Source organism: Temnothorax nylanderi, unplaced genomic scaffold (genome assembly GCF_030848795.1).
Source record: "Temnothorax nylanderi isolate EJ_2023f unplaced genomic scaffold, tnyl_v1.0 TNYL_tig0458_pilon, whole genome shotgun sequence".
In the NCBI taxonomy this organism is placed as follows: Eukaryota; Metazoa; Arthropoda; class Insecta; order Hymenoptera; family Formicidae; genus Temnothorax; species Temnothorax nylanderi.
This window is the reverse complement of record NW_027249520.1, coordinates 3,802-17,682: the sequence shown is the minus strand read 5'-3', so window position 1 is coordinate 17,682 and position 13,881 is coordinate 3,802. Positions and strand designations below refer to the sequence as shown.

Genomic DNA, 13,881 nt, shown 5'->3' with positions numbered 1-13,881 from the left:
TAGATTAGTAATTAGTAATTAGTAATTAGATTAGTTATACCTGTTTTTTTGTAACTCTCGCGCGAAACGTCGGCGGATCGCGAGCGGTGAAAATATACGACTCCCCTATTGGTGCTGCCATCACGCATCCGCCGACGGCACCCACTGGCCCCAAAAAAGGGAGCACCTACTCGCCCGCGGCACATTTCAGGACCGCGGGCACTCATCATCAAGCCGTCTTACGGCATTCATCGCTACGAGGTCTCGGGGTGCACATCACCATTACGACACATGCCCACTCGAACCTCCGGAAGGCCATTGCTCGCTCCTCCAGGAGTGCGAACTTCTCCTGCTTTCTTGCTCGCCTGCCTGCTGCCTTGCCTTACCTGCCTTACTTGACCTGCCTGCTCTTGCTTGCTTGCTGCTGCCTCGCTTTACCTGCCTGCTGTTCAGCTCGCTTGCTCCGCACGTACTGCCTGCCTGCGGAAGGACGGAACCACTCCAGGAGACGACGGTGAGTCGCTTTCGCTTTTCGCCTTTTCGCTTTCGCTGCATGCGCCCAGTGTGCTTTGCTTTACAATTAGTCGTGAGGGGATTGAACTACCCCCCTCTGGTCCTTCTAGTAAGTTACGCTAATTTCGCACATCTAGCCTCCGGGGGACTGACACCCCCCCCCTCCCCGTTCATGGTCCTTTACAAAGTAAACTTTCGTATCAATATGTTTTGTCCTATTACTTAATTTTTTGTTGATAATCATCTTCAAGACGCTTTGATTGTCCTCGTAAATCTTGGTATGAGTTTGTCCTCTCCATCTAAAATCTTTCAAAAGTCTTTGTATCCAAATCGATTCTTTGCATGCTTCAGAGAGTGCGATAAATTCCGCTTCGGTTGATGATAAAGCGATGCAGTCCTGTTGTTTGCAACTCCAACTAATCGCTCCTCCGAGCATGAATATGAAACCGGAATTAAATTTGCTTGTCTCTCGATCTTCAGCCCAACTTGCATCGGCAAATCCAATTAAACTCTTGTTGTCCTTAACATCGCCCAGTTTTAAACGTAATGATGAGGTACCCTTAAGATATCTAATTAATTTCTTAACTTGATTTCAATCAGACGTTGTTGATTTAGATACCTTTTGCGATAAGATACAAGTTGCCGCAATGTCGGGACGTGTATTTGTTGAAATATATAGTAAATGACCAATTGCACTACGATACTTGTCGTTATTTGGCATAATATCTTCGTTTGGCTCCTTTTGATATGATGGACTCAACGGTATTTCTGAATCTTTAACATCGCTCAATTGAAATCTCGCAGTCACATTTAAAATGTACTTTTGTTGGTCGAGTAGACAACAATCGTCTTGCTTTGCAACTCTGATCCCTAAATAACTCGTTACTTCACCGAGATTTTCAATATCGAAGTTTGTTCTAAGCATTTTTTCAAACTTGTTGATTTCTTCAATCGAGGTCCCAGCTGCTAATACGTCATCTACATATACAAGAACATATACTATTCCTTCGCTTCCATAATATATATATATATAGACAATTATCGGTCTTGCTTTGTACAAACCCTGCTTTGGTTAAAATCTCGTTTCGTTCCAATTGCGTGCAGACTGTTAAACCCGTAGATGCTCCTCCTTAATAAACATATACCTTGTCCTCAGTTCCTTCTTTCTCGAAACCGGGTGGCTGACTCATATAAATCTCCTCCTTCAGCACACCGTTCAAAAAAGCAGTCTTTACGTCGAAGTGAAAGGCTAGCATTCTTCAACTTGCAGCAACGGAAAGTAATATCCTGAACGTTGTCTGTCGGGCTACAGGTGCGAACACTTGATCGTAATCAACACCATACTTTTGACCAAAACCCTGAGCTACAAGTCTTGCTTTAAATCTTCTTGTGTTTCCGCTTGCATCTGATTTCAGCTTGTACACCCATTTAAGCCAACTAAATTTTTGCCTTCGGGTAAGGTGACCAACTCCCATGTTTCATTAGCTTCTAATGAACTTAGCTCCTCCTGCATAGCACGAATCCAATCATTTCTTTGATGACATGAAAGCGCTTTGTTGATGGTTCACCATCCATTACAACGCTTATTTATTCGATCAATCGTTGAGGTTGAATGCCTTTATTCGGTCTGCTGGAACGTCTCACTGGAGTAGGCTGATAGGTGATATCGTTGGATCCCTCAGTCGAGTTTGAATCTTTGGTTACATTTTCATCCTTCGGAATATCTTGGGCCGGAAATCCGTCGTCAGAAGGCATCTTCATGAGTAACAGTCTTCTTCGCCTCAATTGATTGCTTACCAGCAGGATTTTCTTCCTCAATAAACTTAACATCTCTTGATATTAAAACCTTCCTGGAACTTGGTACGTAGACTCTGTACGCTTTTGACTCTATGTCAACACCGAGTAAAATTCCTTCAAGCGCCTTTAGATCCAACTTTCTTCGATTCTCATCAGGAATTTTGACATAACAGTCTGCACCAAAACGTTTTCAGTTTGTATAAATTGGCTTTCTATCGTGCCAATACTCGAACGGCGTTTTATCTACATTTTTCCAAAGAAGTCTGTTTTGCAGGAAATTTACTGTTGTAACTGTTTCGCCCTAGAACAAATATTCCATGTTTGCATCAAGTAGCATGCATCGAGCCATTTCGATTAAGGTCCTATTTTTCCTTTCAGCGACCCCGTTCTGCTGAGGCGAGTGTGGTGCTGTGCGTTGAGACTTGATACCATTTTCGTTCAAATAATTTACGAACGACTTGCTGAGGTATTCTCCTCCTCTATCTGTGCGAAGACATTTAATTTTTCTACCGAATTGATTTTGTACCAACTGATGGAATTCTTTAAACTTCTAGAACACCTCTGATTTCTCTTTAATTAAGTAGATTGTGGTATATTGCGAGAAATCATCAATAAACGTTAATAAATAACGATAACCTGAAGCAGTTTTTGTCTGCATGGGGCCACAGACATCACTATGGATTAAATCCAATATCGTAGACGAACGATTCTGTGATTCCTTTGCGAAAGGTACACGTGTTACCTTCCCTTGGATACATACTTTGCAACTTCCCTTATTACATCCGGAACCACAGCCTGCCAGTTCCATTCCAGTTACAAAGCCATTTGACGGAATCTTCTTGACAATGTCAATATCACGATGACCCAAAACACGGTGCTATTGATGAATGCATAGCTTTTGACAATTGGCAACTGCATTTACTTCGTTTACTATTCGCATTTGATACAAATTCCCGACGATATCGCCCACAGCAACTTGACGATTGCCATCGCAAGTACGGATTTCACAGGTGCCTCTACTGAATCCTACTTTGAATCCTTTCTCTGTCAATCGCTTTATGGAAATTAGATTTCCTCCAATTGATGGGACGTACAGGACATTTTCAATCGTTACTCTTGTCGTGTCACCGTTGCTGTTTATAAATACTACGGCCATTTTGCCCTTCCCGGATGCTTTGACTTCTTTGCCACCGACATCTTTTCGCTATGAGCGCCGTCAAACTCAATAAAATTTTCACGTCTGCAGCTGACATGACACGTTACCCCAGAATCAAGGATCCAACTATTGGCCCTGCCAACCAAAAATAACAATTCATCAGGGCATCATCGTTCTTAACTACATTAGCTTTTGATTTATTTTAATTACCTGTTAATCCTTTTTTCGCCTTCCATTTCGCATAATCCTCGCATTCATTGCGATAATGTCCTTTGCGCTTGCAGAAGTAGCATGCCGTAGACTTCTTAGTGCCATCATTCGAGAATTTTAGTATATGTGAATCGCCTTGGCCTCCATTATCCCTATCCTTACGCCGCCGGTACTCTTCAATAATCTTAGAACGCACAAAAGATGATGATAATTCGGTTTCCAATCGTGATCCTCTAATGCTGTGATTAAACCATCATAACTGCTTGGTAATGAACCGAGAAGCGTTGTGCTCATAATAAATTCTGGATTAAGCTCTTCCCCGAGGGCCAACAACTGCTAGAACAACTCATTCATGTGATTTACATGGGCTTCCATATCGCTGTTCTCATCGGCATGTTGTCGCATGATGGTGCGAAGAACTATAACATTAGTACCGGACGTGTCACGTTCGTGGAATTCTTTCAACGCGGTCCATGCGTCCTTAGCATATTTGCAGGTCTAATATGCTGAATCTGATCATCGTCGATCATCAAAGATATTGTAGCCAGTGCTCTTTCATCTGCTTTCGTCCAATTGGAGGTGATTGGTGACGGTCTGTCCTCACAAATTGTAAGCCAAATACCTTTTTGTTTTAACAGCATCTCCGTACAAAACCGCCAATTAAAATAGTTAGTGGCATTGAGCCGCGGGATAACGTATTTAGTTATGGCGTCCGACGCGGACGTAGCCATCCTTTATCCTTTTTACCACTTATACCGTTTTCAAATAAAATCAACGAAACACGTTCTTATTCAGTAAATAACTGAGCCCATAACCTGATAGGGCCCATAACCCTACCGATTATTAGCGTATACTGAATAAAGAACGAACAAGAGTGAAATACTTGTAATGCAACTCTTTATTCGGACCTTAGTACATAATAGCGTTTTTCATTGGCAGAACTAGTGCGCACTCACAAGGGAACGGTCGGAAGTGTCCCTACCCGATTTGGATGCGCTTTGGATATGTTGTTGAGCATAAAAAAACATTAGACACGTCTTTTTTTTTGCGGCGTATCTCGACGTTTATTGGTTGAAAAAACCCGATTTGGAACCTACCCGATTTGGATGTGCTTTGGATATGTTGTTGAGCATCAAAGAACATTAGACACGTATTTTTTTTGCGGCGTATCTCGACGTTTAGGGGTTGAGACAACCCCTCGAAAATAACGGATTTTATATTTTTGACGTAGAACTACGTCTTTCTCCGCGGTAGGGAGGGTACCCACGGATGAAACAATTGAACGCGACTATGCAACGAAAACATGTCACACTTTGAACGTTTATATCTTCGAAACTAATAATCGTAGAGTAATCATTGACATCTCATTTTAAAGCTTAAGAAGTCCCATTTATGATAAAACAAGTCCGAACTCTCTATTTTTTACCGTTTAGATACAGTAGCGTTAGAAAGTTTAGTTAAATTTCTTGTAGATGCAACGAAAACATGTCACACTTTGAACGTTTATATCTTCGAAACTAATAATCGTAGAGTAATCATTGACATTCAATTTAAAGCTTAAGAACTCCGAGAGAGAGAGAGAGAGAGAGAGAGAGAGAGAGAGAGAGAGGGGAGGGGAAAAGAGAGAGAGAGAGGGGGGGTAGAGAGAGAGAGAGAGGGGGGGGAGAGAGAGAGAGAGAGAGGAGAGAGAGAGAGAGAGAGGAGAGAGAGAGAGAGAGAGAGAGAGAGAGAGAGAGGGGGGGAGAGAGAGAGAGAGAGAGAGAGAGAGAGAGAGAGAGAGAGAGAGAGAGAGAGAGAGAGGCAGAGAGAGAGAGAGAGAGAGAGAGAGAGAGAGAGAGAGAGAGAGAGAGAGAGAGAGAGAGAGAGAAATAGCTTTATTACCTTCTCGGCTATTTTATACATAAAATATTCTTAAATTAATTTATACATATAATAAGCATGGTTTTTAAGATAAAATATTTAATTTTGCGCACACATGTATTCACGTACGTACACCCTTACATACACGCACAAACACACACACACACACACACACACACACACACACACACACACACACACACACATACTCTCAAATCAAAATATAGAATTCAGCGATAACAATAATAAAGAGGATTTACAAAATATTAAGCATGGTTGTGTGCGTGCACACAAACAAAAACACACACACACACACACTAATTCACAAACACAAATACGCTTTAAGAAGTTTAGGCGACGTTGATAAAAATAAATGTTGACATCTCATTTTAAAGCGTAAAAAGTTCCTATTTATGATAAAACGAGTCCGAACTCTTTATTTTTACCGTTTAGATATAGTAGCATATACGTGCACACACACACACACACACACCACACACACACACACACACACACACACACACAAATTAAAATTTAGAGTTCAGCGATAAGAATAATAAAGAGGATTGACAAAATATTAAGCATGGTTTTGAAGAAAAATATTTAATTTTGCATAAATATGCATGTACGCACGCACACCCCTATATACACTCGCTCGCGCATGCACACAAACAAAAACACACACACACAAATACACACACACAAATACATACACACACACACACACTCATTCACAAACACAAATATGCTTTAAGACACACAGCGGGACTTGGGGAGTCTGTTTAGACGTTGGGTCCACAAAAGTTTACCCCCCCCCCCCCCCTCATTGTCCGAAGATTTGGCGGAACGAAAGTTATGATACGTATTCTCAAAAAAGGAAAAGAAAATTTTGACATCAAGAATCTGAGATTCTCATGTGAGTTTGAACAACGAGTATCCTGCGAGAATTAAATAAGTTTCCTTATTCGAACATAATACACGTTTTTCGAAAATTACTGAGAGTATACTACGTTTTCTGCCATTGATCTTCTTCGAGCATCTTGCGATTCATGTTTGATTTCTCTAAACATCGAATACTTTATATAGATTGGCGAAATTTGCAACAAATTGGGGAGAACTGGAATATCGCAATGAGTTCTTATATCTTTAGTTCCCTTTTGAAATGTAAGTAAAATTAATATAGACGAAAAATATAACAATATTTGAAGTTTCGAAAAATATCGTTTTTCAGATATTGATTGATATGTTAACTGTGAGACAGTTATAACGAGAAAAGAACAAACGATCATACAATTTTTTCAAAAAAAATCATCATAAAGTGTACAGCGAGTTTGGACAAAGATTAACATGCGAGCATTCTGTAAGCTTTATTATTCAAGTAGCGTGGGCATTCTAACTTGAATCATATGAGTATCTTATGTTTTCTGACATAAAGTAAATATAGAAAAACATTTATTGTTTTATTTCTTTAAATAAATTTATGTTTGAAAAAATCAAACTAGCACAGTAAACAACTATGCCGCAAACACGTAGAACTACGTCTACTGCACAGTATGGGCACAGCAACAACTGTGCCGCAATCAACACGTAGCACTACGTCAACTGTCAATGATGATGATTGACGTGATCAAGGAAGGCCAAGGCCCACACCGGGATGTAGCGCCGAGTTCATCATCAGTGACAGTTGACGTAGTTCTACGTTGTTGCTTAAAAAAATAAACAAAAATATAAATCAAACAGGCACAGTAACAACTGTGCCGCAAACACAGGTTTATATTTTTTTGCGAATATCTTCGAAAATATAAGGCGTAACAACAAAAAATTTGTACGTAATGTTTATGGCTTTTTGTGCTCTTTACAATGGCGTAATCAGATTTTTCAAATTGGTCACATTTTTTAATTTAACCCCACCCCCACCTATTATTTTGCCAAATATAACAATTTTTCCAACGCAAATTTAAGAGCGTCAAATGCCAAATACATCCATGTGTATTTTTATTATGATACCATTATTAGATTTTTGGCAAGACGAGATGATATGTGGTATAGGCGTCGCGCTGTAGGTAGGTGTTGCGTTATTTCTGTTCAGTTGCGCCGTATGCTTAAAAATTTCCATTTCAACTCCGGGATGACCGAAAGCGCTGATGCAAAGGCCAGCGCAAGGCACTGACAGCGAGAGGTTAACGCTATTTCGAGAGTCCTAGACTAGCAACGGAATGTCGACTCCGACAAATTGTAAGATCGGGCGGGCAGTCGCAAATCATAATCTGAACGAACACGTGCGTCACATTAACCGCTACAATAATATACTATCCCGGTTGCAGCACAACAAAATCAACAACCAAATTCACGCATTTGAATATCATTTGCTCGTGTCATAATTCCGGAAAGCAAGCATTTCAGATCGTAAGTTTGAAGTGTAAAGAACTGTGTGTTGTATGCTGTCGTTTTATGAACATGTAAGTGTATTTTATTGTTAACTTTTATTGGTTTCTTACGCTTGTTACTTTTTCCTTTGATATTGAATATTAATATAATTTTTTATTCAGCTCTTACTCAATTCTTTGCCAGTTTTGCCAGTGACTATATAATCTTTTGGGAGAGATGCACTTGGACACGGTACATTTGGACACGGTCATTTCAACACGATCAATCGGACACCGTTTATTTGGCCACGGTTCATTTGGACACCGTTCATTTGGACACGGTTCATTTGGACACGGTTCATTTGGACACCGTTCATTTAAACACGGTCATTTGGACACGATCAATTGAACACCGTTTATTTGGACACGGTTCATTTGGACACGGTTCATTTGGACACCGTTCATTTGGACACGGGGCATTCGGACACCGTTCATTTAGACACGGTTCATTTGGACACGGTTCATTTGGACACAGTTCGATTGGACACGGTTCGTTTGGACACGGTTCGTTTGGACACCGTGTATTTGGACACGGTTTATTTGGACACAGTTTATTTGGACACGGTTTATTTGGACACGGTTTATTTGGACACGGATTATCTGGACACCGTAAAAAATACGGCCTGTGCAGTTGGACACCGTAAAAAATGCGGCCTGTGCAGTTGGACACCGAAATGCGCGACCTGTGCAGTTGGACACCAGAATGCGCGGCCTGTGCAGTTGGACACCGAAATACGCGACCTGTGCAGTTGGACACCAGAATGCGCGGCCTGTGCAGTTGGACACCAAAATGCGCGACCTGTGCAGATGGACACGAAAATGCGCGGCCTGTGCAGTTGGACACCGAAATGCGCGTGCATGGGGGGTGCAGGGGTAACGAGGCCCCCCCCACCCACGCATGTACTTTGATATATTATATAGGATATATTAACGAGTAAGGATGCAACAATATTAACATAATTTATGATTAACATGTCTATCATTTTTGTGTCCATCTGCACAGGTCGCGCATTTCGGTGTCCAACTGCACAAGTCGCGCATTTTTGTGTCCATCTGCACAGATCGCGCATTTTGGTGTCCAACTGCACAGGCCGTATTTTTTACGGTGTCCAGATAATCCGAGTCCAAATAAACCGTGTCCAAATACACGGTGTCCAAGCGAACCGTGTCCAAACGAACCGTGTCCAATTGAACCGTGTCCAAATGAACCGTGTTTAAATGAACCGTGTCTAAATGAACGGTGTCCGAATGCCCCGTGGCCAAATAAACGGTGTCCAAATGAACCGTGTCCAAATGAACCGTGTCCAAATGAACCGTGTCCAAATAAACGGTGTCCAATTGATCGTGTCCAAATGACCGTGTTTAAATGAACGGTGTCCAAATGAACCGTGTCCAAATGAACCGTGTCCAAATAAACGGTGTTCAATTGATCGTGTCCAAATGACCGTGTTTAAATGAACGGTGTCCAAATGCATCTCTCCCAAAAGATTATATAGTCACTGGCAAAACTGGCAAAGAATTGAGTAAGAGCTGAATAAAAAATTATATTAAATATTCAATATCAAAGGAAAAAGTAACAAGCGTAAGAAACCAATAAAAGTTAACAATAAAAATACACTTACATGTTCACAAAACGACTGCGTACAACACACAGTTCTTTACACTTCAAACTTACGACCGTGTTTAAACGTGTTTAAATGAACGGTGTCCAAATGAACCGTGTCCAAATGAACCGTGTCCAAATAAACGGTGTCCAATTGATCGTGTCCAAATGACCGTGTTTAAATGAACGGTGTCCAAATGAACCGTGTCCAAATGAACCGTGTCCAAATAAACGGTGTCCAATTGAACCGTGTCCAAATGAACCGTGTTTAAATGAACCGTGTCTAAATGAACGGTGTCCGAATGCCCCGTGTCCAAATGAACGGTGTCCAAATGAACCGTGTCCAAATGAACCGTGTCCAAATAAACGGTGTCCAATTGATCGTGTCCAAATGACCGTGTTTAAATGAACGGTGTCCAAATGAACCGTGTCCAAATGAACCGTGTCCAAATAAACGGTGTCCAAATGAACCGTGGCCAAATAAACGGTGTCCGATTGATCGTGTTCAAATGACCGTGTTCAAATGTACCGTGTCCAAGTGCATCTCTCCCAAAAGATTATATAGTCACTGGCAAAACTGGCAAAGAATTGAGTAAGAGCTGAATAAAAAATTATATTAAATATTCAATATCAAAGGAAAAAGTAACAAGCGTAAGAAACCAATAAAAGTTAACAATAAAAATACACTTACATGTTCACAAAACGACTGCGTACAACACACAGTTCTTTACACTTCAAACTTACGATCTGAAATGCTTGCTTTCCGGAATTATGACACGAGCAAATGATATTCAAATGCGTGAATTTGGTTGTTGATTTTGTTGTGCCGTAACCGGGATAGTATATTATTGTATCGGTTAATGTGACGCACGTGTTCGTTCAGATTATGATTTGCGACTGCCCGCCCGATCTTACAATTTGTCGGAGTCGACATTCCGTTGCTAGTCTAGGACTCTCGAAGTAGCGTTAACCTCTCGCTGTCAGTGCCTTGCACTGGCCTTTGCATCAGCGCTTTCGGTCATCCCGGAGTTGAAATGGAAATTTTTAAGCGTACGGCGCAACTAAACAGAAATAACGCAACACCTACCTACAGCGCGACGCCTATACCACATATCATCTCGTCTTGCCAAAAATCTAATAATGGTATCATAATAAAAATACACGTGGATGTATTTGGCATTTGACGCTCTTAAATTTGCGTTGGAAAAATTGTTATATTTGGCAAAAATAATAGGTGGGGGTGGGGTTAAATTAAAAAATGTGACCAATTTGAAAAATCTGATTACGCCATTGTAAAGAGCACAAAAAGCCATAAACATTTCGTACAAATTTTTTGTCGTTACGCCTTATATTTTCGAAGATATTCGCAAAAAAATATATAATCCGTTATTTTTGAGGGGTTGTTTCAACCCCTAAACGTCGAAATACGCCGCAACAAAAAATACGTGTCTAATGTTTTTTGATGCTCAACAACATATCCAAAGCGCATCCAAATCGGGTAGGTTCCAAATCGGGTTTTTTCAACCAATAAACGTCGAGATACGCCGCAAAAAAAAATACGTGTCTAATGTTTTTTGATGCTCAACAACATATCCAAAGCGCATCCAAATCGGGTAGGGACACTTCCGACCGTTCCCTTGTAAGTAGAGCCTAAAATTTTTATTTTTATTTTACATATTTTCCAACCTTGACTGCAACTTATGGCGTTTTCGATTTGTGACGAACCTGGCTCGGGTTAGCTCATGGACATAGAACACATATACATATTATGTATGTATTCTATGTCTATGAGCTAACCCGAGCCAGGTTCATCACAAATCGAAAACGCCATTAGATGCATTATAGCATCAAAAATTAAATCGAATCGATTTAATTAGGGGTAGGGAAGGGATTTTACTACTACAACCGGAGCTGTGTTTCAAGTCTGACAAATTTAGTCGGCGCGCAGTCAAGGTTGGAAAATATGTAAAATAAAAATAAAAATAAAACTTTCGCGCATCATTTACCTTGGTTCTTAATTAGCCCGTTTTCTATATTCCTGGATTTCCATTGGAGCCTATACTTCGAATTTTAACTTGTGTTCACGTAGAGAGTATTGAATTTTAAAATAAGATTAAACTGTCTTTATAATATGAATTCTTGGTTTGAAAGTACTGTTATATATTCTTTATCCAATATTTTTTACTTTCCATTAATAAAAATTATTTTTGAATAATAAGAATATATTTTTCTTTATTGAATTATATAGGTATAATGCTTTGATGCAAGTAATTTATCTTTGTTTAACGCTTCATAATCTCATTTTAAGATTTACATGTCAAAGATAAAGATATTCTCTAAATAAGAATATTGTTCTTTTACCTGTGTAGAGTTCACTATTATGGACAACCGAAACTCCAACAGCTTCATGCTTACCCTATAGAGGATCTAAGAGTCTATATGTGCATTTACACGTTGATGCTTTAAACGCAGAAATAAGAACAAAGATAGTTAATGGAACCATTTATTTAAAATTTAATTTATATAAAATTTAAAAACTTAAATAAAATGTTTTATAATGAGTCAGAAGCTACTTATTTCAATATTTTATAAAACCTGTTATTTATAAACCAAATGCTCAATTTGCATTTATTACGCATTAAATACGCATTTGAATGCGCGCATTTTGAACACACAATTAATGTGGTTTTGAAGCCAATGCAATTGTACGCGCATTAAAAGCACGCCATACGCGCATTTGCGCTTCTTAGGTAGTAGAGTGGATGAGAGAAATAAAAAAATAAAAGAGGAATATAGAAAAGAGAGAGAAGAAATGAGGGAGTGAGTGTGTGTGAGTGTGCAGAGGATAGGAATTATTGCAAACCAAGTCCTTAGCTCTAGGTCACAAAACCGAATAATAATTAATAAAGCATTATACTTCATACTTCATGTTGTTACAAAAATTAATATGCATATCAATTATATTATATACTAAAATTTTACCTGAATATCTTCAGCATACATTCGCTTGTCAATATTAATCGATGAATTTAAGTTATGAAAGTCAGGATCAACATCTTCAGCAAATCGACCTCCCCACAGTTTTTGACAAGACTTTGTATCATCACATGCAAAACAAAAAGTTAATTTACTTATAAACATTTTCTAATATTATACTTTTATTTTAATAATAAGAAGCTTTAAATTATATCAAAAGGCGCGATAATGTCTCACGCTAAGTGCATAAATTAGCGACGTACAAACGACGAGACCTAACCCTGTATCTTTATGCAAATTGTCGAGTTGAGAGAGGGCCCGGTTGCACCAATGTCGCATAATATTTAACCTTAGCTTAACTCATTCTTCGTCTCTTTCTAAGGGACAGTTAGAAAGAGATGAAGAGTAAGTTAAGCTATAAGGTTAAATATTATGCGACGTTGGTGCAACCGGGCCTTAAATTATCAAATTTCAATAATGACAGAAGCGATCAAGTTCTAAGTTGACTCAATCGATAACTTGGGCTTGAATTTGTTCGGAAACGAACGACTTGTATAAATCGCTGAGCTATATAATTGCGGCCGGTTTGCACTTTTCGGCCAATTTTCTTACTGCCATCCCTATTCCTCTCGATTCGTAGCGTCTGGGCTGCTGGCGGAGACGAAAGACGCTCGAACTCAGGGACGGTATTAACTGTAAATCATATGGGGCTTTGGTGCGTATTACTCTACGTGCTAACCACTGTTTTTTTTTTAAATAGAATTATTAATATTATGATATAAAGTTAAGAGTGACAGTAAAATAGGAATGTATATGGGTGTTTCTACGTAAATAGCGTTTTTTACTGTCCAAGCTTGTTATATGTTCATGATTGAGAGGAGGGTAAGCAAGCGTTGTGAAAGTTCACTACTGCATCGTATTTGAAGTATCGCACAATAATCTGTTAATTGGGGAGTAGCTTATCCAATGGAAACATGCAGAAACTCCTAAAAATGTCAGTTACCTGGCCTGTCCATTGTTGAAAATTCTCTATTCCAGTTACACTTACTCCCTCCAATTGCAAACTCAATTGAAAATTCCCCATGTTCATTCAATCATAATATAGAACTAAGATTTTAACATCATTATTAAACATAAATCTCCCTTTGGAACCGAAAAAACCGGCTTCAAACTTGGTCCGGACATATGGAGTAAAATTGCACATTTGAATTTTACCGCGGTTCCGCCATGTTGCATCGATTCAATGGGAGTCTGGTGTGGAGATTTCAAGAATTGGACATCAGGTGTGTTGTTTACATTGTTGGTGGTTGGTTGTTTTGAGCGTGATACAATCGTAATCGTGTATTTCACTTGAGAAAAGG

General features: G+C 39.4%; 1 protein-coding gene across 1 annotated transcript in view; it reads right to left on the bottom strand.

Moving 5' to 3' along the window:
* LOC139782981 (argininosuccinate lyase-like) overlaps positions 1-13,237 on the bottom strand; it is a 94,008-nt gene extending 80,771 nt beyond the window's left edge. The window contains exons 1-2 of the mRNA XM_071722078.1: positions 13,133-13,237; positions 12,527-12,637 (exon numbers count right to left, since the gene is read on the bottom strand). Of these exons, the coding sequence (XP_071578179.1) occupies positions 12,527-12,637; positions 13,133-13,138 (117 nt within the window). The 5' untranslated portion in view covers positions 13,139-13,237. The remainder of the gene's footprint in view (positions 1-12,526; positions 12,638-13,132) is intronic.
* Between the last annotated feature and the right edge of the window lie 644 nt (positions 13,238-13,881).